Source organism: Vulpes vulpes, chromosome 5 (assembly GCF_048418805.1).
Source record: "Vulpes vulpes isolate BD-2025 chromosome 5, VulVul3, whole genome shotgun sequence".
NCBI lineage: Eukaryota > Metazoa > Chordata > Mammalia > Carnivora > Canidae > Vulpes > Vulpes vulpes.
In genome coordinates, this window is record NC_132784.1 from 75,596,679 (window position 1) to 75,623,677 (window position 26,999).

General features: G+C 40.3%; 1 protein-coding gene across 1 annotated transcript; it reads left to right on the forward strand.

Annotated features, from left to right (window-relative positions):
• Positions 1-16,377: 16,377 nt before the first annotated feature.
• Positions 16,378-17,305, forward strand: LOC112912189 (olfactory receptor 4C11-like). The gene has a single exon (XM_025988925.2). It carries the CDS (start codon positions 16,391-16,393, stop codon positions 17,303-17,305), a length of 915 nt encoding a protein of 304 aa, XP_025844710.2. The 5' UTR covers positions 16,378-16,390.
• Positions 17,306-26,999: the final 9,694 nt, after the last annotated feature.

Below are 26,999 nucleotides of genomic sequence, written 5' to 3' on the forward strand. Positions count from 1 at the left end.
CTTCTGTATTGTGATACTGACCAGAGAAGAATAAGAGAGAACAAAATAGTAAAATGGCAACAAGGATTCCAGAGAAATATACATGAAACAAATCAGAAGTGACAGAAACATAAATTAAAGAGAAGAAAGAGAGAGAATATAACCAAATTCTGACAGACAGACCACTAGAGTAGATCTTGGGTGTATTTTGGTTTGCTTCTTTGAAGAAACTAGATCCCAAAGTTGTAAAGAAAGGCAAACTTATATATAATCAAAACAATTAATTAAATCAATGACGGGATAAAATATAACTATAAAATGAAAATTAAAAAGACTTTTAAAAGAGTTGATAAAATAAGAAATTATTTGAAAACCAAACAAAAAGATTAATGTGAAAGAGTGAGGAAACATGAAAAAAACCCTTAAATTCTATATACTATTTTCCCCTAGTGCTGGAGTTTGGCAGTTCTCTATCATTGGTAACCTTAGTCTTAGCAGGTGTTCGTGTAGATCTTCTCGGGGAGGAACTGGGTGCATTGACTCTAAGGGGTCTTTGCCCTGGATTGTATTGCACTGCCCTTTGCCAGGGTGCCAGGTTAAATATACAGATCTAGATTGCTCTATGTGACTTTTGTTACCTTAAGGCTTTCTGTACCATTATGGGGATGAGAAGGAAAATCAGAGCCACCACCCCCGTCACCAGCTCTGACGCTGGAAGTTCATGCCCCCTACTCTTCAGTGAGCACTCAGGGAAAAGCAGTCAATCACTCTTATCTCCCTAGTTTCAGTTCACATTCAGTGCTAAACCAGACTGTGACCCAGTGCACGTGATCCTGTTTCAACAATCCAACAATCCAAGCTTTAAAGATTCTGCAGCACACACCAATAATACACCTCCTGGAGAAGTGGGGGCCTCTCAGTGTTTCTGTCACTTTCTGGGCCCCTCCTCAGAGAGCAGTCACCCCACCTTGCTGACGTTCCCTGTTTATGGCAAGACTGAGTTGAATGTCGGCTCTTGGGCTAACTGTTTGCAATGAGGTACTCCACCCCAATGCCTGAGGACATTCTGCTGCACTCTGGTACCCCTATCCTTTTTGTGATACCAGGAATCCTGAAACAATGTTGTCAAACCTAGGATTCTATCTTTCTTCAACTCCTGACCACCCTTCAGACAAACTTCTTTTTTTTATTGGAGTTCAATTTGCCAACATATAACATAACACCCAGTGCTCATCCCATCAAGTGCCCCAGTCACCCCCACCCCCCACCTACCTCCCTTTCCACAACCCTTTGTTTGTTTCCCAGAGTTAGGAGTCTCTCATGTTCTGTCTCCCTCTCTGATATTTCACACTCATTTTCTCTCCTTTCCCCTTAATTCCGTTTCACTATTTTTTATATTCCCCAAATGATGTTTGTCCTTCTCTGATGGACTTATTTCACACAGCATAATACCCTCCAGTTCCATCCACGTTGAAGCAAATGGTGGGTATTTGTCATTTCTAATGGCTGAGTAATATTCCATTGTATACATAAACCACATCTTTATCCATTCATCTTTCGATGGACACCGAGGCTCCGTCCACAGTTTGGCTATTGTGGACATAGCTGCTTATAAACATCGGGGTGCAGGTGTCCCAGCATTTCAATGCATCTGCATCTTTGGGGAAAATACCCAGCAGTGCAATTGCTGGATCGTAGGGCAGTTCTATTTTTAATTCTTTGAGGAACCTCCATATAGTTTTCCAGAGTGGCTGCACCAGTTCACATTCCCACCAACAGTGCAAGAGGGTTCCCCTTTCTCCACATCCTCTCCAACATTTGTTGTTTCCTGCCTTGTTAATTTTCCCCATTCTCACTGGTGTGAGGAGGTGTCTCATTGTGGTTTTGATTTGTATTTCCCTGATGGCAAGTGATGCCGAGCATTTTTCATGGGCTTGTTGGCCATGTCTATTTCTTCCTCTGTGAGATTTCTCTTCATGTCTTTTGCCCATTTCATGATTGGATTGTTTGTTTCTTTGCTGTTGAGTTTAATAAGTTATTTATAGATCTCGGATACTAGTCCTTTATCTGATATGTCATTTGCAAATATCTTCTCCCATTCTGTAGGTTGTCTTTTAATTTTATTGACTGTTTCATTTGCTGTGCAAAATCTTCTTATCTTGACGAAGTCCCAATAATTCATTTTTCTGTTCTTTCTCTTGCCTTCATGGATGTATCTTGCAAGAAGCTGCTGTAGCCAAGTTCAAAAAGGGTATTGCCAGTGTTCTCCTTTAGGATTTTGATGTAATCTTGTCTCACATTTAGATCTCTCATCCATTTTGAGTTTATCTTTGTGTATCGTGTAAGAGAACGGTCTACCTTCACTCTTCTGCATATGAATGTCCAGTTATCCCAGCACCATTTATTGAAGAGACTGTCGTTTTTTCCCAGTGGATATGTTTCCTGCTTTGTTGAATATTAGTTGGACATAAAGTTGAGGGTCCACTTCTGGATTCTCTGTTCTGTTGCATTGATCTATGTGTCTGTTTTTGGACCAATACCACACTGTCTTTACGACCACAGCTTTGTAGTACAACCTGTAATCTGGCATTGTGATGCCCCCAGATCCGGTGTTCTTTTTTTTTTAAAATTCCCCTGGCTATTCGGGGTCTTTTCTGATTCCACACAAATCTTAAAATAATTTGTTCTAACTCTCTGAAGAAAGTCCGTGGTATTATGATAGGGATTGCATTAAACGTGTAAATTGCCCTGGATAACATTGACATTTTAATAGTATTAATTCTTCCAATCCACGAGCATAGGATATTTCTCCATCTCTTTGTGTCTTCCTCAATTTCTTTCAGAAGCGTTTTATAGTTTTTAGGGTATAGATCCTTTACCTCTTTGGTTAGATTTATTCATATGTATCTTATGCTTTTGGGTGCAATTGCAAATGGAATTGACTCCTTAATTTCTCTTTCTTCAGTCTCATTGTTAGTGTATAGAAATGCCACTGAATTCTGGGCAGTGATTTTGTATCCCGCCACACTGCAAAATTGCTGTATGAGTTCTAGCAATATTGGGGTGGAATCTTTTGGGTTTTCTATGTACAGTATCAAGTCATCGGCGAAGAGGGAGAGTTTGACTTCTTCTTTGCCAATTTGAGTGCCCTTTTTTCTTTTTGTTGTCTGAGTGCTGAGGCTAGGACTTCTAGTACTATGTTGAATAGCAGTGGTGAGAGTGGACATCCCTGTCTTGTTTCTGATCTTAGGGGAAAGGCTCCCAGTGTTTCCCCATTGAGAATGATGTTTCCTGTGGGCTTTTCATAGATGGATTTTAAGATGCTGAAGAATGTTCCCTCTATCCCTACACTCCGAAGAGTTTTGATCAGGAATGGATGCTTTGGCAAATGCTTTCTCTGCATATATTGAGAGGATCATATGGTTCTTTTTTTTCTCTCATTGATATGATCTATGATATTGATTGCTATTTGAGTGTTGAACCAGCCTTGCTTCCCGGGGATAAATCCCACTTGGTCATGGTGAATAATCTTCTTAATGTATTGTTGGATCCTATTGGTTAGTATCTTGTTGAGAATTTTTGCATACATGTTCTTCAAGGATATTCATCTCTAATTTTCCTCTTTGGTGGGGTCTTTGTCTGATTTTGGAATTAAGGTGATGCTGGACTCATAGAATGAGTCTGGAAGTATTCCATCTCTTTCTATCTTTCTGAACAGATTTAGTAGAATGGGTATGGTTTCTTCTTTAAACTTTTTATAGAATTCCCCTGGGAAGCCACCTGGCCTTGGAGTTTTGTGTCTTGGGAGTTTTTTGATGACTGCTTCAATTTTCTCCCTGGCTATGGCCTGTTCAGGTTTTCTATTTTTTCCTGTTCCAGTGTTGATAGTTTGTGGTTTTCCAGAAATGCGTCCATTTCTTCTGGACTCCCTAATTTATTTGCATAAAGCTGCTCACAATAATTTTTAAGATCATTTGTATTTCCTTGGTATTGGTTCTGATCTCTCCTATCTCATTCATGATTTCATTAACTTTCATCTTTTCTCTTTTCTTTTTAATAGGGCTGCCTAATGGATGATCTATCTTATTAATTCTTTCAAAGAACCAACTCCTTGTTTTGTTGATCTGTTCCACAGTTCTTCTGGTCTGTATTTCATTCAGTTCTGCTCGAATTTTATTAACTCTCTGCTTCTGCTGTGTGTAGGTTCTATCTGCTGTTTTTTCTCTAGCTCCTTTATGTGTAAGGTTAGCTTTTGTATTTGAGTTCTTTCCAGTTTTTGAATGGATGCTTGAATTGCAATGTATTTCCCCCGTAGGACTGCTTTTGCTGTGTCCCAAAGATTTTGAATGGTTGTATCTTCATTCTCATCAGTTTCCATGAATCTTTTTAATTCTTCCTTAATTTCCTGGTTGACCCTTTCATCTTTTAGCAGGATGGTCCTTAACCTCCATGTGTTTGAGGTCCTTCCAAACTTGTTGTTATTTAGTTCTAATTTCAAGCATTATGGTCAGAGAATATGCAGGGGACGATCCCAATCTTTTGGTATAGGTTCAGACCCGATTTGTAACCCAGTATGTGGTCTATTCTGGAGAAAGTTCCATGTGCACTTGAGACGAATGTCTATTCAGTTGAGTTTGGATGTAAAGTTCTGTAGATGTCTGTGAAATCCATCTGGTCCAGTGTATCATTGAAAATTCTCGTTTCTGTGGAGATGTTGTGCTTAGAAGACCTATCGAGTATAGAAAGAGCTACATTGAATTCACCGAGTATAGTGTATTATTATCTAAGTATTTCTTCCCTTTGGTTATTAATTGATTTAAATATTTGGGCGCTCCCACATTCGGGGCATATATATTGAGGATTGTTAAGTCCTCTTTTTGGATAGATCCTTTAAATATGATACAGTGTCCCTCTTCATCTCTCACTAGTCTTTGGGGTAAATTTTAGTTTATCTGATATAAGGATGGCTACCCCTGCTTCCTTTTGAGGACCATTTGAATGGTAAATGGTTCTCCAACCTTTTATTTTCAGGCTGTAGGTGTCCTTCTGTCTAAAATGAGTCTCTTGTAGACAGCAAATAGATGGGTCCTGCTTTTTTATCCAGTCTGAAACCCTGCGCCTTTTGATGGGGTCATTAAGCCCATTCACGTTCAGAGTTACTATTGACAGATATGAGTTTAGTGTCATCATGATATCTATTCAGTCCTTGTTTTTGTGGATTGTTCCACTGAACTTCTTCTTAAAGGGGAATTTTAAGAGTCCCCCTTAAAATTTCTTGCAGAGCTGGTTTGGAGGTCACATATTGTTTCAGTTCCTGCCTGTCTTGGAAAGCTCATTATCTCACCTTTCATTCTTAATGAGAGCCTTGCTGGATAAAGTATTCTTGGTTGCATGTTCTTCTCATTTAGGACCCTGAATATATCCTGCCAGCCCTTTCTGACCTGCCAGGTCTCTGTGGAGAGGTCTGCTGTTACCCTAATACTCCTCTCCATAAAAGTCAGGGATTTATTGTCTCTTGCTGCTTTAAGGATCTTCTCTTTATCTTTGGAATTTGCAAGCTTAACTATTAGATGTCGAGGTGTTGAACGGTTTTTATTGATTTTAGGGGGGGATCTCTCTATTTCCTGGATCTGAATGCCTGTTTCCCTTCCCAGATTAGGAAAGTTTTCAGCTATGATTTGTTCAAATACATATTCTGGCCCTCTGGCCCTTTTATCGCCCTTGGGAACCCCAATTAAACGTAGGTTTTTCTTCCTCAGGCTGTGGATTATTTCCCTTAATCTATCCTTATGGTCTTTTAATTGTTTGTCTCTTTTTTCCTCAGTTTCCCTCTTTGCCATCAACTTGTCTTCTATGTCACTCACTTGTTCTTCCACCTCGTTAAGCCTCGTCGTTAGGACTTCTAGTTTGGATTGCATCTCATTCAATTGATTTTTAATTTCTGCCTGATTAATTTTTTTTAAATTTATGATAGGCACACAGTGAGAGAGAGAGAGTCAGAGACACAGGCAGAGGGAGAAGCAGGCTCCATGCACCGGGAGCCTGATGTGGGACTCGATCCCGGGTCTCCAGGATCGCGCCCTGGGCCAAAGGCAGGCGCCAAACCGATGCGCCACCCAGGGATCCCAATTTCTGCCTGATTAGATCTAAATTCTGCAGTCATGAAGTCTCTTGAGTCCTTTATGCTTTTTTCTAGAGCCACCAGTAGCTATATAATAGTGCTTCTGAATTGGCTTTCTAACATTGAATTGTAATCCAGATTTTGTAACTCTGTGGGAGAGAGGACTGTTTCTGATTCTTTCTTTTGAGGTGAGGTTTTCCTTCTAGTCATTTTGCTCAGTGCAGAGTGGCCAAAAACAAGTTGTATTGGGAAAAGGAGAAAAAGAGAGAGAAGGAAGGAAAGAGAAGAAAAAGAAAAAAGAGAAGAAAATAGAAAGAAAAAGAAAGAAAGGAAAAAAAAAGGGTTGGGGAAGCAACCAGGAATCAAAAAGCAAAAAAAACAAAAAAAAACAAAACAAAAACCAAAACAAACAAAAACAAAAACAAAAAAAAACCACTGGGGAGTATCTTCTGATTCTGTATACTTTAAGTCCCTTGACTTCCCCTGGAACTTGTCTGTCTAGCTGGTCTTCTGGGGGAGGGGCCTGCTGTGTTGATTTTCAGGTCTTAGCACTTGGGGGAGCTGCTCTGCCCCCTTCCTGGTGCAGGGCTCAGTGGGGGTTGTTTAGCCCGTGAGGCCCCTGGAGGAACAGCCACAGTGGCCGCGGTAGCTCTGGAGCCCTGGAGTCAGCTCCCGCAGGAACTCCGGGGCTCTCCGTCTGCAGGGCCTGGATGCTCCGGGCGGGGCCGCTGATCTGCTCAGCTCAGGGCAGGATCGTCCTTGCTGTCCTGGGCGCTCCCAGCCTCTGCCTGTCCTGGGGGGAGGCCTGATACTGGGCTGTGTCCCCGCTGGGGCGCGTTGTGCTCCGGGGCCTGCGCTGTTGGATTCGCGCTCCCGCCCCGCAGCCCCCTCCGCAGAGCCGCCGCCCGAGCCCCTCCGAGCTGCTCCGGGTCCCGCCGAGCGCTGCAGCCCTTAGGGAGCTCGGCGCACTCTCTCGGGGGCGCAGGTGTCTGTCAGTGTCCCAGGGAGCCCGAGGGCATCCCCGCCCTCCTGGGTCCTGCTCTAACTCCCTGCGGGCCCCTTTCCGCGGGGAAGGTCGGTGCAGCTCCTGCTTCTCCGGGTCGGGGCTCTCCTGTCCTGGGGACACTCGCCCCGGCCTCAGCCCGACTCCTCGCGGGGCCCCTCCCCCTTGGAGGCCTTTTGTTTCTTTATTTCTTTTTCCCCGTCTTCCCACCTTGATAGAAGCGCGAACTCTTCTCACTGTAGCATTCCAGCTGGTCTCTCTTTAAATCTCAGGTCGAATTCGTAGATTTTCAGGATGATTTGAAGGTTTTCTAGGTAATTTGGTGGGGACAGGTGACTTGGGGACCCTACTCTTCCGCCATCTTGCTCCTCCTCCACTGAGCGGTTTTTATTGATTTTCGGTGTGGGGGGGATCTCTCTATTTCCTGGGTCTGAAAGCCTGTTTCCCTTCCCAGGTTAGGAAGGTTCTCAGCTATGATTTGTTCAAATACATGTTCTGCACCTCTGTCCCTTCAGTGCCCTTAGGAACCCCAATTAAATGTAGACTTTTCCTTCTGAGGCTGTCATTTATTTCCCTTAATCTATCCTCATGATCTTTTAATTGTTTTTCTCTTTTTTTCTCAGTTTCCCTCCTTGCCACCAACTTGTCTTCTTTTTTTTTAATTTTATTTTTTATTGTATTTTTTTTAATTTTTTTTTAATTTTTTATTTATTTATGATAGTCACAGAGAGAGAGAGAGAGAGAGGCAGAGACACAGGCAGAGGGAGAAGCAGGCTCCATGCACCGGGAGCCCGACGTGGGATTCGATCCCGGGTCTCCAGGATCGCGCCCTGGGCCAAAGGCAGGCGCTAAACCGCTGCGCCACCCAGGGATCCCCCCAACTTGTCTTCTATGTCACTCACTCACACTCACTCATTCTACCTCGTTAACCCTCGTCATTAGGACCTCCAGTTTGGATTGCATTTCATTTAATTGATTTTTAATTTCTGCCGGATTAGATCTAAATTCTGCAGTCATGAAGAATCTTGAATCCTTTATGCTTTTTTCTAGAGCCACCAGTAGCTGTATAATAGTGCTTCTGAATTGGCTTTCTGACATTGAATTGTAATCCAGATTTTGTAACTCTGTGGGAGAGAGGATAGTTTCTGATTCTTTCTTTTGAGGTGAGGTTTTCCTTCTAGTCATTTTGCTCAGTGCAGAGTGGCCAAAAACAAGTTGTACTGGAAAAAGGAGAAAAAGAGAGAAAGAAAAAAGGAGGAAGAAATAAAAAACGGGGGGAACAAAAGGAAACCAAAACAAGGGGAAGTATCTTCTGTTTCTATGTACTGTAAATCCCTCAACTTCCCCTGGAACTTTCCAGTGCTGCTTGGTCAATAACTTGCTTTTCCCCTGTCGTTCCAGCTGAGGGCCCTGCTGTTCTGATACTCAGGTGTGAGCACCTGGGGGAGCTGCTCAGCCCCCTGCCTGGTGTAGGGCTCCATGGGAGTTGTTTATCCTGCTTTTCCTGTGAGGCCGCTGTGAGGCTCAGTGGGGGTTGTTTATTCTGTGAAGCCCCAGGAGGATCAACAACAGTGGCAGCGCCAGCTCTCCAGCCTTGGAGTCAGCTCCCACAGGAACTACTGCAGCTCTCAGTCTGCAGGGGCCTGGATGCTCCGGGTCGGGGGCAGCTGATCAGCACAGCTTGGGTCTGCGGCACGAGTGTTCTTGCTGTCCTGTGCCCTCCTGGCTTCTGCCTGTCCCAGCGGGAGCGCCGGATCCTGGGCTGTTTCCCCCAGTGCCTTGGGCTCCAGGCCTGCGCAGCCCCCTACATGCAGCCCCCTCCGCTCCAGCCCCCAGAGCTGCTCCCGGGCTCGGCGCCGCAGGTTGCAGCCCTTTAGGGAGCTCAGCTGCGGGGTGTGGTACGCTCTCCTCGGGGCCAGGTGCTCTGTTAGCGCCCCTGGGAGCCTGAGGGCATCCCCGCCCTCCTGAGATCCTGCTCCAACTCCCTGTGAGTGCGTTTCCATCGGGAAAGTTGGTGAAGCTCCTGCTTCTCTGGGCCTGGGCTTTCCTGTCCTGGGTGCTCTCGCCGTGGCCTTAGCCCTTCTCTTCGGGGCCTCTTCCCCTTTGATGCTTTCTTATTTATTTTTTTTTCCGTCTTCCGACCTTGATAGAAGCGTGAACTCTTCTCACTGTAGTATTCCAGCTGTTCTCTTTAAATCTCTTTAAATGCCGAATTCGTAGGTTTTCAGGATGATTGCAAAGTTATCTAGGTAATTTGGTGGGGACAGGTGAGTTGGGGACCCTACACTTCTGGCATCTTGCCCCCTCCTCTGGCAAACTTCTTTTTTGATCACAGTAGTATGAATCTATAAGTACTTACAAGAAAAAATCTAGAAAGAACACAAATACATGGAGGCAAAATAGCCCACTCCTAAAACATGAAGTTAGTTATATATAAAAGATATAACTCACTACCACAAAGACTAAAATCTGACTTAAAAATGGACAGAGACCTGAATACACATTTTTCCAAGAAGACATAAAAATAACAAGTCAACATATCAAAAGATGTTCAATATCATTCATCATCAGGGAAATGGAAATCAAAACCACAATGAGATGCCACCTCATACCTGTCAGAATGGCTACAATTAAAAAAAAAAGAAATAAGGTGTGTTGCAAAGACTTGATATAAAATGAACCCTTATACACTGCTGGTGAGAATGTAAACTGGTGCAGTAACTGTGGAAGCATGATGGAGTTTCCTCAAAAATGAAAAATAGATATGATATGATCAGTAATTCCACTATAGGATGCTTACCAAAATAATTTTTGCAATGACTTGGATGGAGTTTGGGAGTCTAATACTAAGTGAATAACTCAGACAAAGACAAATATCATATGAATTCATTCAGGTGTATATTTAAGAAAGAAAACAAATGAAAAAGAAAAAAGGAGACCAAAAAAACTCATACTCTTAAATATTGAGAATAGGTGGCCAGATGGGTGAATAGGGTGAAGGGGATTGAGAATACACCTGTTATGGTGAGCACTAAGCAATGTGTAGAATTGTTCAAACAAAAAATGTGCATTTTATTGTATGTAATCTATAACTTAACTTGCTTTTGAAACAAAAAATCTTTTATTTTCATTTCCACTTTCTCTTTGGCTTTAGTTATTACTGAGTTAATAACTTCCACATATTATAGAAATTTTACTTACTCGGTTTCTGTGTATTTGTATCATATCCATATCATTAATATTGATAATAATTATTATATATATGGTAACATTTTCTAGAATAGGAAATTGGGAGAAGTAAAGAAACTTGATTAAATTCACAGAGACATGGATCATGAAGCTAGAATTCAGGCATATCACATGTGTTGGAATGTGCACCTGTGCTCAGAGCTTTCTATGCTGTTAGGAAAATGCAGAGTAAAAATCTGTAAAAGATTTTTAAGTAAAAGAGTAAATCCTTTGGGAATTTTTAGCCTATACTTCAGTGTGACTTGAAGGAATACTTTCTCCTTAGGGCACCAGTGGAGCAGTTGGTAACAGAAATGAGATGGGTCCCTACAGAGTCTTGGAGGGGAGAAGGACTCTGTGGGAAGAATCTGCCTCTTGACAGCCTTGTCTGGGATTACTTGGCACCATGGTTTGCAGTTTTCCAGGAGTGACTGAGCTTAGTAGTTTATAGAGCATATCCTTTGGGATTGGGGGGGGGGAGGGCAGAGTTCTTATCCTTCCAAAGGCTGGGTATTTGTGAACGTCTATGAATTGTCTATATATATCTGGTGTAGGAAGAAGAAATGTTAGTCCACGTGCTCTGCCAAGGAATTGTTTTGGGGTACTAGAGCTGGCTTTGGAGATGTTTCTATCATAGAATAGTGGGAATTATACCTTTTATTTTAGAAAATTCTAACGAAGATATAAGAAACTTTCTGTTCATAATTACAGACCTTATTGAAGTGTCTAACCCAAGCCTCTAGGAAAGATTAGGGTTAACTATGGTGTATCTTCTCTCCCCATGGATCTTGCAAGGGAAAGCCAACTAGATGTACTTTAAGTACAATTTACATGTTGCAAACATATTGCACCTTATTCATCTTCAAAATAAATAGGAGTTGCAAGAGCAAAAACTATGGGCTCTCTATTGGATCTCATCTATTTCTGTATAAGAAATATGGTAAGTTTTCAAGCCAACTATACTATGCTCTTTTTCTCGATCACCATTCAGCACTGAAAAGATTCTGATGTGTCAGGGTTTTTGCCTTTCACTGTTATTGATGCAGCACTGTCTCAAGACCAATTCTTATTGAGTGAGGGGTACATCGAAGGGTGTAAAGGTATAGTATCCTACACAAGTGGGTTTCTTACTTGCAAGGTTTAAGGCCAGCAAAAGTAAAGCCTGTATACTGACCACGGCAGTCAGTATTCTTAGAGAGTGTTGTTACCATGATTCTACGGCACTTGTTCTGATATAAATGATGGTAATTTTGGCGGCCTAAACCCCCTGATACCTAATAATTACAGTTTCATTTTGATCTTGGAGTAAGGGATGATCGACAGAGTGGAGGAACAAGAAGAAAACTCTAGTGAAATCCTAGGATGAAGCCCTCTTTGGTCCCTAGCAACATTCTTTGCTCAGTCTTGCACTGTGTATTTACATTTAAGTATAAATATAAATGCTGGTCTCTTTTTTTCCTGACTTATCAGAATTTTCCATCCTTTTGCAAGTCAGGACGTGTACTGGATATGACCATGGTTTTGTTCCTAACCTATTTATGATTTCTGGCTTTATGTTGGTTCCACTCAAGTGGCTGAGGAATGATGATTCTCTTGGCAGTATGAGGTGGAGTGTCCAAGAAGGAGAGGTTGCCATGGAGCACAAAGGCTAGAGGTACTGGTTTCTTTGTTACTTGTCTCTGCTAAACTGTCTGCCAGCCTAACTTGATTTGCCCAAAATAAAACACTTGAACTTGCCTTATGAGATAAATAATAGATGAACAAAGATATTAAAAGAAAAATGAAAAGCGATGATAATTAAGGATTGTTTGATTCAGGATGCACACACACACACACACACTCACACACACTTCCCACTGGAAGGTCATTAGCAAGAAGGTTTTCTTTAAAACCTGGAAGGTTTTGCTTCGCAGATGGCATCTGAACTCAGTACAGTGTGCACAGTTAGCAATGCAGAGTCGAGGTCTAATCAGAGGAAGGCCTGCATAACTAAGAAATAGTGAAAATTTAGTGAATGAGATGGTGTGGAGGCATATTTATGAAGGACAGCAATGTCAGGCATGGCTGGAGCATACATGCCCAGAGGCACGGGAGGAAATGTGGTGAGCAAGATTATGGCACAGTGTTGGAGGGCTTTCAAAGTTATGGTGAGTATTTCAGCCATTGCATTAGAAAACCATAGTAACCATTTTATTATATTCATGGTTCTCTATATTTTTAGAATGTGCTATTCCATTTCACGTTATAGCAAGGTGATAAAATGAGGTAGAGGATGCAGGATGAGGAGAAGAGAGAATATCTGAAATTGTGTCCTTTCTTTCTGTTTAGAAACATGGATGGTCCATTTAAAGAATTCTGAGATTATGGGCAGCCCGGGTGGCTCAGCAGGTTAGCACCTGCCTTAGGCCCCCGGCGTGATCCTGGAGACCTGAAATCCATTCCCATGTCAAGCTTCCTGCGTGGAGCCTGCTCCTCCCTCTGCCTGTGTCTATGCCTCTCTCTCTGAGTCTCTCATGAGTAAATGAATAAAATCTTTAAAAAAAAATCTAGGATTGGCCATTTGTAGTTCTGATGTTTGTGAAATACCAAGCTGATTTTGCAGTACATATGAGCTGATATTTTTCACAATGCAAACTCATATAGGTATCAAAATCAAATTGCTGTTTTCCTCAACAAAATAGTGTGAGACATTCTTTTTATAGATTTTATTTATTTATTCATAAGAGGCAGAGAGAGATAGAGGCAGGGACACAGGCAGAGGGAGAAGCTGGCTACATGCAGGGAGCCCAATGTTGGACTCGATCCCAGGTCTCCAGGATCATACCCTGGGCTAAAGGTGGTGCTAAACAGCTGAGCCACTAGGGCTGCCCTACTGTGAGACAATTTATTCAGAATTTAATGAATATTAGACACTACATGAAAAAAATATCTTCTATGTCATGAATCTAAAATGATTCTGCTTTTAGGCCAGTGGAAATGCTCTGTATGATATTATAATGATGGATGCAAGTCCTTAACATTTACCCAAATCCATAGAATGTAGCACGTGAAAAGAGTGAACCCTAGGATTAACTGGTCGCTCATTGATGATGGTGGGTTACAGTTGGCTAATCAGTTGTGACAAGTCTGGCATTCAGAACATTAGTGTGCAAAACAGTTGTGCATCTGTTTTATGGGTAAATAAACAAGGTAGATTAATATATTTGAAAGTTGATACTAATCATCATAATGGAAAATTGATACTAATAATCCTAATGAAAGCAACGATTGCAATTGCAGGTGCACAGACCTCCTTCTCCCATTCTTTGTACATACTGAATTATTTAGCCTTCATAGAAACCCTAAAAGGTAGGTTGCTTTGCTCTTAATGTTCACAGGTGAAGAAAATGAAGCACAGAGATATCAAGGGACTTGTTACGTATCTCACCACGGTGAGCATTTGGATGGGTTACAAATCTAGGCTGTGTGGCTTCGGCGTATAAGCACTATTACTGTGCTAACCCACCTCCCTGCTGTGCTTTTGAATATCTGCATCTCAGGAAACCGAATTTAGAATGTCTTTCTTCAGTTAAAGTTATGAATCATCTGTTAACATAATTTTGAATTTTTTACTCCCAAGGTATTCTTTAGAAATTTGTAGTCTTGTGTCTTGTCTCTTTCTATTCTGCTAATACCAATGATAGAGTGCCTTACATAATGAATGATTTCAACTATATTTATCTTAAAACTCAAACTATTAAGAGCAGTGGAATATTTTTCCCATTCTTTACAATAACTCCAGATATTGGTGAGTCAATACTCAAAAGAAAATATTACTGTAGGGTTATGAGAGAAGTGAGTAGATAGTATAATTTTAAAATGTTTTGGAAGTGGGCTAAATTAAAATGGGAAAATTGGAAGATCAGATTACAGGAAAAGAGAAAGAGCCCCAGAAACAGAGAAAAAGTAAAATCATGATAGTGAAAGAAGCAGAGGTTGGCAATTAATAGTTCTTACTCACTACGAGCTGGGGATTTTTCTCATTTTATCTACCTAGGTACCATGATTATGCTCAAGTGGCTTTCCCAAACTAGTATATAGTGGAACTAGGATTTGAACTCAAGACATCTGAATCTAGCACCTGTGTTCTTGGCCAGGAAATGTAATGTTTTGCTAGATTAATAGTTATCCCAGATAAAATATCAAGACAGCAAAATATAAACTGACAAAAGATGAAAATTCTCAGATGGACAATCTTTACATAAAAAATACAATAAAACTGGGCAGCCCAGGTGGTTCCGTGGTTTGGCGTACCTTCTGCCCAGGGCCTGATCCTGGAGACCCAGGATCGAGTGCCATGTCGGGCTCCCTGCATGGAGCCTGCTTCTCCCTCTGCCTACTTCTCTTCTTCTGTGTCTCTCATGAATAAATAAATAAAAATCGTTTTGAAAAATGCAGTAAAACTGTTAAATGTGGTTTATGATAAAAAGGTATATGCACATAATAAAATATAATTATTTACTATTATGCCAGTGAGGTAATAAGATATGTCACAAAATAACTTGTGTTTGCATGTTCATCAGCTTTTTTGGAATATCATCAACCTTGAAATATTGGCCATACTTGTATATACAAAAGAGATCCACATATACAAGTATACTGTTAGAATATTAAAAAATACAAAAAAACAGTCATTTCTGGAGGGTAGGATCATAGAGTCAATAATTTTGAGACAGAGTTAATTATCTTTTCTCAGTCGTCTGTGTACTTTGAAGAATTAATGATATCATGAATTTTTGAAAATAAAGTATAGTTAATAAATGGTCACAAAATATGGAAGAACCTTTTAATCATTACCAATCACAATGGCAATATCAAGCATTTGGGCAGCAATATCATGATTTTAGTAAAATTACTCTGAATTGTTGTTTGTGAGAATGAACATTGAAAGCAACAGCATTACCTCGGTTGACAAAGGGTCAAATAAATACCACTTAGAAAAATTTTACAATGTCAGTTATTAAATGAACAATTTATCCATGGAAAATATGGTAACATGAGAAGAAGTGTTATAATAAGTCCAAGTCAAAATCAGAACACACAATGGCATACAATGATTTCAAAACAAACTATATATGCTATGAAAAAGAACTTGAAACAGAAAATCCATAACATAGTATATCGAATAATGGAATATTCTTCAAATGGTATTTTTAGAAATAAGACAATTCAGGGTAAAAAGGAACATATATGTGTAAAAGCACTATTTAGAGTATAGACATCATTAGGAATTTTATGCCACATGGAATCCATATGCAGAGATCCTGAATGACTTCAGTTTAATAGAATAGTAAAGAGGGTAAACAGGAAATTTCCTCAATTATGACAAACCTCAAACTTCTCCAGGCCTTTTTAATCAAATGACTATCAGTGAAGGTGACATAGAACGCAAGAGATAAAAGCCTCTTGAAATAGGTTTTTGTAAAGGATATTTCATCCAAGATACTGATAAGCTCAGAGGTGAAGTCAGGGACCCCAAATCAGTGAACTCAACTGAGGATATTTTCTTCAGGAGGTTTCTCCAACACTAGGAGTGCTAAATATTAGAATAGTGTTTTTCAGATTTCAAAGCACATAGATAAAATGCATAATAAATGAACTAGATGCGTGTATATGTGATGATATAAAATATTTTTTCATTCTTTGGGCACTATTGGATATAAATTTTCAGATGAAAGCCAAATTTCAAGGCAGTTAAGGCACCTGACCAAGGAAAGAACAAGATTTGCCATTTTCAATATTGGTAGGAATCAAAATGTTTAAAGGATATTGACTTTTTATTCTCCAAATGCAAAGGCTTTGATCCAATTGAGTTAGTTTCTGAATGAATAGATAGATCTGGGAGAGGCTGGGACTTCTGCAGATTTACAAAGATTTGTAGGGATTAAAGGAAGTTGGAGGTAACATGGAGCAAAAATAAGGAACTCAGAGGTCACCCCAATGATCTCCCCAAGATGTCACTTCTTTTCTTCTTTTTGCAGATTAAGTTTTTATCAAGTTCACATTACCTGCAAACTACTATGTCAGTGAATAGCAGTGTGAAGGAATTCATTCTGCTTGGCTTGACACAGGATCCAAGAAAACAGAAAGAAATATTTGGGGTCTTCTTGATGTTTTACCTTGCCACACTGTTGGGAAACTTTCTCATTGTAGTGACTATTCAAAGAAGCAGGACCCTTGGGAGTCCCATGTACTTCTTCCTCTTTTACCTGTCCTTTGCTGATGCCTGCTTCTCTACAACCACAGCTCCCAGGTTGATTGTGGATGCCATTTCCCAGCAGAAGACCATTTCCTACAATGAGTGCATGACTCAGGTCTTTTCATCCCATTTCTTTGGTTGCATGGGAATCTTCGTGCTGATTCTGATGGCTTTTGATCGCTATGTAGCCATTTGTAAGCCCTTGCGATACACAACCATCATGAACAGGCATGTCTGCGCTGTGCTGGTGATTCTGGGTTGGGTGGGATCGTGTATCCACTCTTCAGCACAAATTTTCCTGGCTTTGAGATTGCCTTTCTGTGGTCCCAATGTGATTGATCACTATTTCTGTGACTTGCAGCCCTTGCTGAAACTTGCTTGCATGGACACTTATGTAATAAATTTGCTAGTTGTTTCTAACAGTAGAGCCATATGCATGGTGAGTTTCATAATTCTGCTTATCTCTTATGTTATCATCTTGTACTCTTTGAGAAACTACAGTGCAGAAGGAAGGCGAAAAGCCCTTTCGACCTGCACCTCCCATTTTATTGTGGTTGTCTTATGTTTTGTCCCATGCATATTCATATATACACGTCCGGCAACCACATTTCCAATAGACAAGGTGGTGGCTGTGTTTTATACCATTGGGACACCCTTGCTGAACCCTCTGATCTACACACTGAGGAATGCAGAAGTGAAAAATGCCATGAAAAAGTTATGGTGTAGCAAAGTATGACTTCTGTTGATACATGATAATCAGGGATCCTAATGTATATTTGCTTAACAGCTTGGTTTTCCTTCATGGACAGGAAAGTTAAAGTATTTTTCTTTGAGGAATACAATCAATTAGTAATTTTTAATCATGCTTTTTGTTTATTTAATTGTATTAATATTAATAAATAGTAATAAATATATAGACTCCTTATTCTGAGAGAATTGCATTAAAATAGGATTAATTATAGTCCAAAGAACTTTGAAAAACCTATCATAGACCTCAGTTGAATGGTATTGACATCTGGTCATATTCACATGAAAATTTAGCTTCCTGCTTCAATTTCCTTTCAGAAGTTAATGCACTAACTAGTGAGAGAATGATTGTGTGTGTGAGCACACTCCAATTCTGTGTCTAGGTTTTATTCTAGATGTAATGAATGTGTTCAAGGTGCTAATCCATATGTAACTGGAACTTAATGTAGGTGGCTGTCTTGATAACCTGGCATTTGGAGAAGGCATTATAAGAGAATTCTGCTCTGGAATCTGTGCCTGAACTTGTCTCAGGGGATTCTACATGGAGGAACCCTCAACCTCTAATAAAAGCTTAAATATTGGTGAAAACCTGTACTGTTACCGGAGAATTTCTCAAAGTTTTTTGAATGGTGAGAGGAGAATCTTGTACTTGGCAGTGATGGGTGGTATCAGCCACTCAGCTGCCCTTTGGTCGGTCCTTCCCATTACTCTTCACAAGGCAGAAAGAAGAGTCAGTAAAGGGATTTGGCAGCAGGAATATGCAGGAAGAAATACACAGAAGGGAGGATAAAGGGGAGAAGGGAGGCAAGGTGAAAAGCAAGAAAAGGCAAGGAAAAGTGGGAACTTCGTTCAAGTTGGAGAGCCGAAGCTTTACCTTTCTTATTTTGAGAATCAATTCTGGATGTATGGACATTTGTAGGAAAAAGAAGTGAAGTCACAGTATCTCTACATCTTGACTTAATGTAGCTTACCTCCCTTAACCGCCATATTTGTTTGCTTGGGTATCAGAAAAAAAGCTTTACTTGGTCCTAATATGTCCGAAAAATAAAAATTCAGATTATTTGGGAGCCCCCAATATTGGAAAGTCTGTTTTAGCTCATTTCAATTTTTGTCTCTTGTTTTTATATGAGAATGTTTTAAAATACATATTTTCACTTTTGAAGATAACCCAACTGATATGTATAATACACACCTGCCGCCACCACTGCCACATCACAATATATAAGCAAGCACTGCCATGTAATGCTCTTTCAGTATCTGAGTTTATAATACCCAACAATTGGCACCAGGAAGTATTATTTGAATTAAATTGGGCTAATGAGGAAGGAATACAATGAACTTCATAAGCATGTGAAAAGTTTCTGCCAACGGAACACATTGTTTTCCTATCCCACCAAAGGTGCTTAGTATTCTTACATAGGAAGTGGTGGTGGACAAATACTTAAGACACAATGAGGACATTTATCAGAGAACGAATGAGGACATTACAGAAATTTTTCTAATTTCTAATGGCTGAGTAATATTCCATTGTATTCATAGACCACATCTTCTTTATCCATTCATCTTTCGATGGACACCAAGGCTCTTTCCACAATTTGCTATTGTGGACATTGCTGCTATAAACATTGCGGTGCAGGTGTTCTAGCATTTCACTGCATCTGTATCTTTGTGGTAAATCCCCAGCAATTGCACTGCTTACGGTCTTAGGGTAGTTCTACTTTTATCTCTTTGAGGAACCTCCACACAGTTTTCCAGACTGGCTGTATCAGTTCACATTCCCACCAACAGTGCAAGAGGGTTCCCCTTTCTCCACATCCTCTCCAAAATTTGTGGTTTCCTGTCTTTTAATTTTCCCCATTCTCACTGGGGTGAGGTGGTGTATCTCATTGTGGTTTTGATTTGTATTTCCCTGAAGGCAAGTGATGCAGAGCATTTTCTCATGTGCTTGATGGCCATGTTTATGTCTTCCTCTGTGAGATTTCTGTTCATGTCTTTTGCCCATTTCATGATTGGATTGCTTGTTTCTTTGCTGTTGAGTTTAATAAGTGTTTATAGATCTTGGAAACTGGCCCTTTATCTGATATATCATTTGCAAATATCTTCTCCCATTCTGTAGGTTGTCTTTTAGTTTTGTTGTCCATTTATTTTGCTGTGCAGAAGCCTTTATCTTGATGAAGTCCCAATAATTCATTTTTGCTTTTGTTTCTCTTGCCTTCATTGATGTATCTTGCAAGAAGTCGTTGTGGCCAAGTTCAAAAAGGTGTTGATGTGTTCTTCTCTAGGATTAGGATGGAATCTTGTCTCACAGTTAGTTCTTTCATCTATTTTGAGTTTAGCCTTGTGTATGGTGCAAAGTAAGGGTCCAGTTTCATTCTTCTGCACATGAATGTCCAATTTTCCCATCACCATTTATCGAAGAGTTTGTCCTTTTTCCAGTGGTTAGTCTTTCCTGCTTTGTCAATAATTAGTTGACCATAGAGTTGAGGGCCCACTTCTGGGTGCTCTATTCTGTTCCATTGATCTATATGTCTGTTTTTGTACCAGCACCACAGTGTCTTGATGATCACAGTTTTGTAATACAACATGAAATTGGCATTGTGATGTCCTCGGCTCTGGTTTTCTTTTTCACTATTCCCCTGGCAATTCGAGGTCTTTTATGATTCCACACAAATCTTAAGATGAATCGTTCCAACTGTCTGAAGAAAGTCCATGGTATTTTGATAGGGATTGCATTGAATGTGTAAATTACCCTGGATAGCTTTGACAGTTTCACAACATTAATTCTTCCAACCCATGAACATGGAATATTTTTCCCATCTCTTTGTGTCTTCCTCAATTTCTTCCAGAATTTTTCTGTAGTTTCTGGGTATAGATCCTTTACCTCTTTGGTTAGGTTTATTCCTAGGTATCTTATGCTTTTCGGTGCAATTGTAAGTGGGATTGACTCCTTAATTTCTCTTTCTTCAGTCTCATTATTACTGTATAGAAATGTCACTGATTTCTGGGCATTGTTTTTGTATTGGGCCACAGTGCTGAATTGCTGTATGAGTTGCAGCAATCTTGGGGTGGAGTCTCTTGGGTTTTCTCTGTACAGTATCATGTCATCTGCAGAGAGGGAGAGTTTGACTTCTTCTCTGCCAATTTGAATGCCTTTTATTTCTTTTTTGTTGTCTGATTGATGAGGCTACGACTTCTAGTACTATATTGAATATTAGTGGTGAGCATGGACATCCCTGTCATGTTCCTGATCTTAGGAGAAAGGCTCTCAGTGTTTCCCCATTGAGAATGATATTTGCTGTGGGCTTTTTGTAGATGGCTTTTAAGATGCTGAGGAATTTTCCTTCTACCCCTACACTCAGAAATTTTGATCAACTCTCTACTTTTGCTTGGTGTAGGTATTATTTACTGCTCTCTCCCAGTTCCTTTTGATGCAAGTGGCTTGTGTATTTGAGTTTTTTCCAGTTTTTTGAGGGATGTTTGTATTGCGATGTATTTCCCTTGAAGGACTTCTTTTGGTGTATCCCAAAGATTTTGAATGGTTGTATCTTCATTTTCATTAGTTTCCATGAATCTTGTAAATTCTTCTCTAGTTTCCTGGTTAACCCTGTCATCTTTTAGCAGGATGGTCTTTAACCTCCCCATTTTGCATTTCTTCCAAATTTCTTCTTGTGATTGAGTACAACCTTCAAGGCATTATGGTCTGAAAATATGCAGGGGACAATTCCTATCTTTTGGTATCAGTTGGGACCTGATTTGTGACCCAGTATGTGGCCTATTCTGGGTAAGTTCCATGTGAACTTGAGAAGATTGTGTATTCAGTTGTGTTTGGATGTAAAGTTCTGTAAATATCTGTGAAATCCATCTGGTCCAGTGTAGCATTTAAAGCTCTTGTTTCTTTGGAGATTTTGTGCTTAGAAGGTCTGTCATTTACAGAAAGTGCCATGTTGAAGTCTCTCAGTTTAAGTGTATTTTTATCTAAGTCTGTCTTAACATTGGTTATTAATTGATTGATCTACTTGGTAGCTCCCACATTAGAGGCATAAATAATCATGAATGTTAGGTCCTCCTGTTGAATAGATAATTGAAGTATAATATACTGTCTCTCCTCATCTCTTACTAGAGTCTTTGGAATAAAGTTTAATTCATCTGATATGAGGCTTGCTACCCCTGCTTTCTTTTGAGGACCATTTGAATGGTAAATGGTTCTCCAACCTTTAATTTTCAGGCTGGAGGTGTCCTTATGTCTAAAATGAGTCTCTTGTAGACAGCAAATATATGGGTCTTGCTTGTTAACCAGTCTGAAACCCCTGCGTCTTTTGATGCAATCATTAAGCCTATTCAGGTTCAGAGGTACTATTTAAAGGTATGAATTTATTGTCATCATAATACCTATTCATTCCCCGTTTTTGTGGATTATTTATTTGGGCATCCTCTTTCTTTTACAGAGTCCCCCTTAGTATTTCTTGGAGAGCTGGTTTGGTATTCTTTCAGTTTCTGCCTATTTTGGAAACTCTTTATCTCTCCTTCTGTTCTGAATGAGAACCTTGCTGGATAAAGTATTCTTGGCTGCATGTTCTTCTCATTTAGCACCCTGAACATATCCTGCCAGCCCTTTCTGGCTTGCCAGGTCTCTGTGGAGAGGTCTGCTGTTCATCTAATATTTCTCCACATATACGTAAGGGATCTCTGGTCTCTTGGTGCTTTAAGTATTCTCTCTTTATCTTTGGTATTTGCAAGTTTCCCTATTAAATGTCTAGGTTTTGAACAGTTTTTATTGATTTTAGGGGGGGGGGGGAATCTCTCTATCTCCTGGATCAGAATGCCTCTTTCCTTCCCCAAATTAGAGAAGTTCTCAGTTAGTATTAGTTCAAATATGCTTTCTGGTCCTCTGTCCCTTTTGGTGCTTTCTGAAACCCCAATTATATGTAGATTTTTCCTTCTGAGGCTGTTATTTTTTTCCCTTAACCTTTCCTCATGGTCTTTTAATTGTTTTTCTCTTTTTTTCTCAGCTTCCTTCCTTGTCATCAACTTGTCTTCTATGTCACTCACCTGTTCTTCTACCTCATTAACCCTCATCGTTAGGATCTCCAATTTGGATTGCATCTCATTTAATTGATTTTTAATTTTGGCTTGATTAAATCTAAATTCTGCAGTCATGATTTCTCTTGAATCCTTTATGCTTTTTTCTTGAGCCACCAGTAGCTTTATAGTAATGCTTCTGAAATGGCTTTCTGACATCGTATTCTAATCCAAATTCTGTAACTCTGAAAGAGAAAACTGTTTCTGATTCTTTCTTTTGTGGTGAGTTCTTCTGTCTAGTCATTTTGCTCAGTGCAGAGTGGCGAAAACGAGTTGTAATGGAAAAAGGAAGAAAAATACAACAAAACAAACAAAAAAACAAGGAGGGGTATCCTTTTGTTCTATATACTGTAAATCCCTCCACTTCCCCTCCAGCTTTCCATTGTTAATCAGGCAAGAATTTGCTCTTTCCTTGTCCTTCCAGCTGGTCTTCTGGGGGAGTGGTCTGCTGTGCTGATTCTCAGGTGTGTGTACCTGGGGGAGATGCCCAGTCCTCTGCCAGGTGCATGGATCAGTGGGAGCTGTTTATTCTGTGAGGCCCCTGTTCCCTGGCAATCCTATCCCTCCCAGGAACAGGATGATACCAGGAAGAACAACACCACTGGCGGTGGCCAGCCTTGCAGCTCTGGAGTCAGATCCTGCAGTAACTTCTGTAGCATCCCAGTCCACACTGTCCTGGATGTTCCTGAGGGTGGGAGTGGGGCACAGACAGCTCATGGGTGCCTGGCAGCAGGGGCGTCCTTGCTGTCCTGTGCCTTCCCCACTTGCACCTATCACAGGGGGAGTGCAGGGTCCTGGTCTGTGTCCCCTGATGCTCTGGGATCAACGGCCTGTGCTGCTGGAATCGCACTCCCAGGGCCATGGCCCAGATGACAGCAGGGCACAGCCCCCTATGCCCGGAGCCACCACCTGAGCTGCTCCCGAGGCCCCACCAGGTGCGTTCCATCCCTTTACCGAGATTGACCACCATGTGTGGGGCGCTCTCCCCTAGGCACCCCTCCTCTGTTAGTGACTCTGGGAGAATGGAGGCACCACTGCCCCTCCTGGGATCCTGCTCAAGTTCCCTGCGAGCGCCTTTTAGTCCAGGAAGAATCCGGTGCGGATATTGAATGTTCCTGCTTCTCTGGGGCTGGGCTTTCTTGTCCTGGAGGCTTTCCCAGCCCCCCTTAGACAGGCTCCTTGTGGGGCCTCTCCCCTACTGGATTCTTTTTTATTTATTTTTTTTCCGCCTTCCTACTTTGTTAGAAGTGCAAACTCTTCTCTCTGTACTGTTCCAGCTCTTCTCTCTTTAAATCTCAGTTAGAATTTGTAGGTTTTCAGGATGATTTGAACGTTATCTAGGTAAGTTGGTGGGGACAGGTGACTTGGGGACCCTACTCCTCCACTATCTTGCCCTGGCCTTCGACCTTTATCAAGTTCTCAAACCTTGCATATTTCACAGATATAAAGACATGGACCTCCTTTTGAGGTCCTTCCTACTGTTTGTATTATGGAATTATAACAAATTAAAGATCATCGTAAGAGTATTTGTAAGATGCAAGTCATCATATGGTTATGGACTTTTTCTCCTGTATTGAACACGATAAAAATTGTAAAATATAAAGCTAAGAGAAGTGTTTAAAGGTGAAATATTTTCTAATGCACTTGTAAATTTCCTTCACAATCAAACATAAAGGACAAATAGAAGCTAGCTGTAAAATCCTTTCACAATGATTCCAACGCTTTATAGCACAAAAGTGAGTCAGTGCTCCTGAAAATTTTGGACTCTGGGTCATTTTTAAGAGACAATAACAACATTCATATTCTTTGTGATTTCAGGGAGAGTTAGTGATCTCAGTGCTATATAGTCTCACCTTGTGTGTATTTCTGTTCTTGCTTCTTGCAACTCTCTACCTGGACCATTATGTTCCTGGTCTTTCACAGCTCCTTGAATATACCCCAGGCGTGCTGCATTAGAGTCTACTTTTCTAGAATCTTCACCCCTGTAATTTTCACATGGCTATTTCCACCTGATCCTTTTTGTTATTTATTGGTTCCTATCATCAATAAACATATTGATTAATATGTTTCAGCAATTTCCCTCAGGAAATCTGAAGAAAATTCAAACACAGTTGAAACATTACCTGCTAATAGAATCATTCTCCTCCTTCCCAGGATGAGGTACCCTCCATAGAATAACCGGACCCCTCTGCTTCCAATGATTATGTTCTAATGATCACTACCTGTCTTTTGTTTGCTTCATTTAAATTTAATTATCGTTTCTATAGTATATCATTATTTTCAGATGTAGAATTTTTTTTCAGATGTAGAATTTAGTAATTCATCAGTTGCTATAATACCCAGTACTTATCACCTCATGTGTCCTCCTTAAAGCCTGTCATCTGGTTACCTCATTCCACCACCAATCTCCCCTCCAGCAACCCTCAGTTTCTTTCACATAGTTAAGAGTCTCTCATAATTTGTCTCCCTCTCTGATTTCATCCTATTTCAATTTCCCTCCCCTTTTCCATGATCCTTTGTTTTGTTTCATAAATCCCACACATGAGTGCAACCATATGATATTCTTTTTCCTCTGATTGATTTATTTTTCTCAAAATCATATCCTCTGATTCCATCCATGTTGATGTAAAATGGTAAGGCTTAATCCTTCTGATGGCTGCATAATAGTCCATTGTATTATCCACCACATCTTTATCCATTCATCTGTGGTTGGACATCGGGATCTTTCTACAGTCTGTCTATCTTGCATGTTCCTGCTGTGAACATTGGGGTGCAGGTGGTCCTTTGATTCAATACAATTGTATCTTTGGAGTAAATTGCTAGTAGTTCAATTGCTGGGTTGTAGGGTAGCTCTATTTTCAACCTCTTGGGGAACCTCCATACTGTTTTCCAGAGTGGCTGCATCAGCATGCATGCTCACTAGTATTGTGAGAGGGTCCTTTTTCTCTGCATCCTCACTGACATTTGTTGTTTCCTGACTTGTCAATTTTAGCCATTCTGACTGGTGTGAGATGGTATCTCATTGTGGTTTTGAGTTGTATTTGCCTGATGTCAAGGCATGTGGAGCATTTTTCATGTGTCTGTTGGCCATTTGTAGGTCTACTTTGAGAAATGTCTGTTCAACTCTTTTATTTCCTGACAACAGTGTTTTTGGGGTGTTGAGTTAAATAAGTTGTTTAGAGATCTTGAATATTAGCCTTATACATCATTTGCAAATATCTTCCCTATTCTGTAGGTTGCCTTTCCTTTCATTGACTATATCCTTTGCTGTGTGAAAGCTTTATATCTTGATGAAGTCCCAATAGTTCATTTTTGCTTTTCTTTCCCTTGCCTGGAGAGCTGTGTCTAGCAAGAAGTTGCTGTGGCTGAGGTGAAAGATGTTTCAGCATGTGCCCTCCCCTAGGGCTTTGATAGATTCTTGTCTCACAGGACTATCAACAACTTTTGGGTCACTTTTTGTGTTTGTGTAAGAAAATGATCCAGTTCCATTCTTCTGCAATGTGGCTGTCCAATTATCCCACACCATTTGTTGAAGAGACTGTCTATTTTCCATTGGATATTCCTCCCTGGTTTGTTGAAGATTTGAACATTAGTGGACCATAATGATGAGGGTTCATTTTTTGGTCCTCTATTCTATTGATCTCTGTGTTTGATTTTGTGCCAGGAGCATATTCTCTGATGCTTACAGCTTTGTAATCGAGCTTGAGGTCCAGAATTGTGATGCCACCAGTTTTGGTTTTCTTTTTCAAATTTCCTCAGGCTACCTGGGGTCTTTTCTGGTTCCAAACAAATCTAGAATTATTAGTTCCAGCTCAGTGAAAACTACCGATTATAATTTGATAGAGATTGTGTGAATGTGTAGATTGCTCTGGGTAGCATAGACATTTTCACAATATTTGTTCTTCCATTCATGAGCATGGAATTTTTTCCAATAAATTCTGTCATCTTTAATTTCTTTCATAAGTATTCTATGTTTTCAGAGTACAGATCTTTTTTTACCACTTTGCTTAGGTTTGTTCATAGGTATTTTTGATTTTTGGTGCAATCGTCAATGGGATTAATCCCTTAATGTCACTTTTTTTCAGTCTTACTGTTACTGTATAGAAATGCAACTTATTTCTGAGCATTGATTTCATATGCTGCCACGTTGCTGAATACTTATATGAGATCTAGCATATTTGAGTGGAGTCTTTTGGCTTTTCCACGTATAGTATCATGTTATCTGTAAAGAGTGGGGGTTTGATGACTTCTTTGCTGTGTTGGATGCCTTTTATTCCTTTTTTTGTCTCCAAGCTGAGGATAAAATGTCTCATACTATTTTGAACAACAGTGATGAGTCGGTATCCCTGCTGTGTTCCTGACCATTGATTGAGAATGATATTCTCTGTGGGTTGTTTGTTTGTTGCTGTTTTTGTATACGGCTTTTATGATATTGAGATAAATTCTCTATATCCCTACACTGTGGAGAGTTTTAATCAGGATGGGATGCTGTATTTTGTCGACTGCTTTTTCTGCATCAACTGAGAGGATCGTATGGCTGTCATCCTTTCTTTTATTAATGTGATGTATTACTCTGATTGATTGTAGATGTTGCACCACCCTTG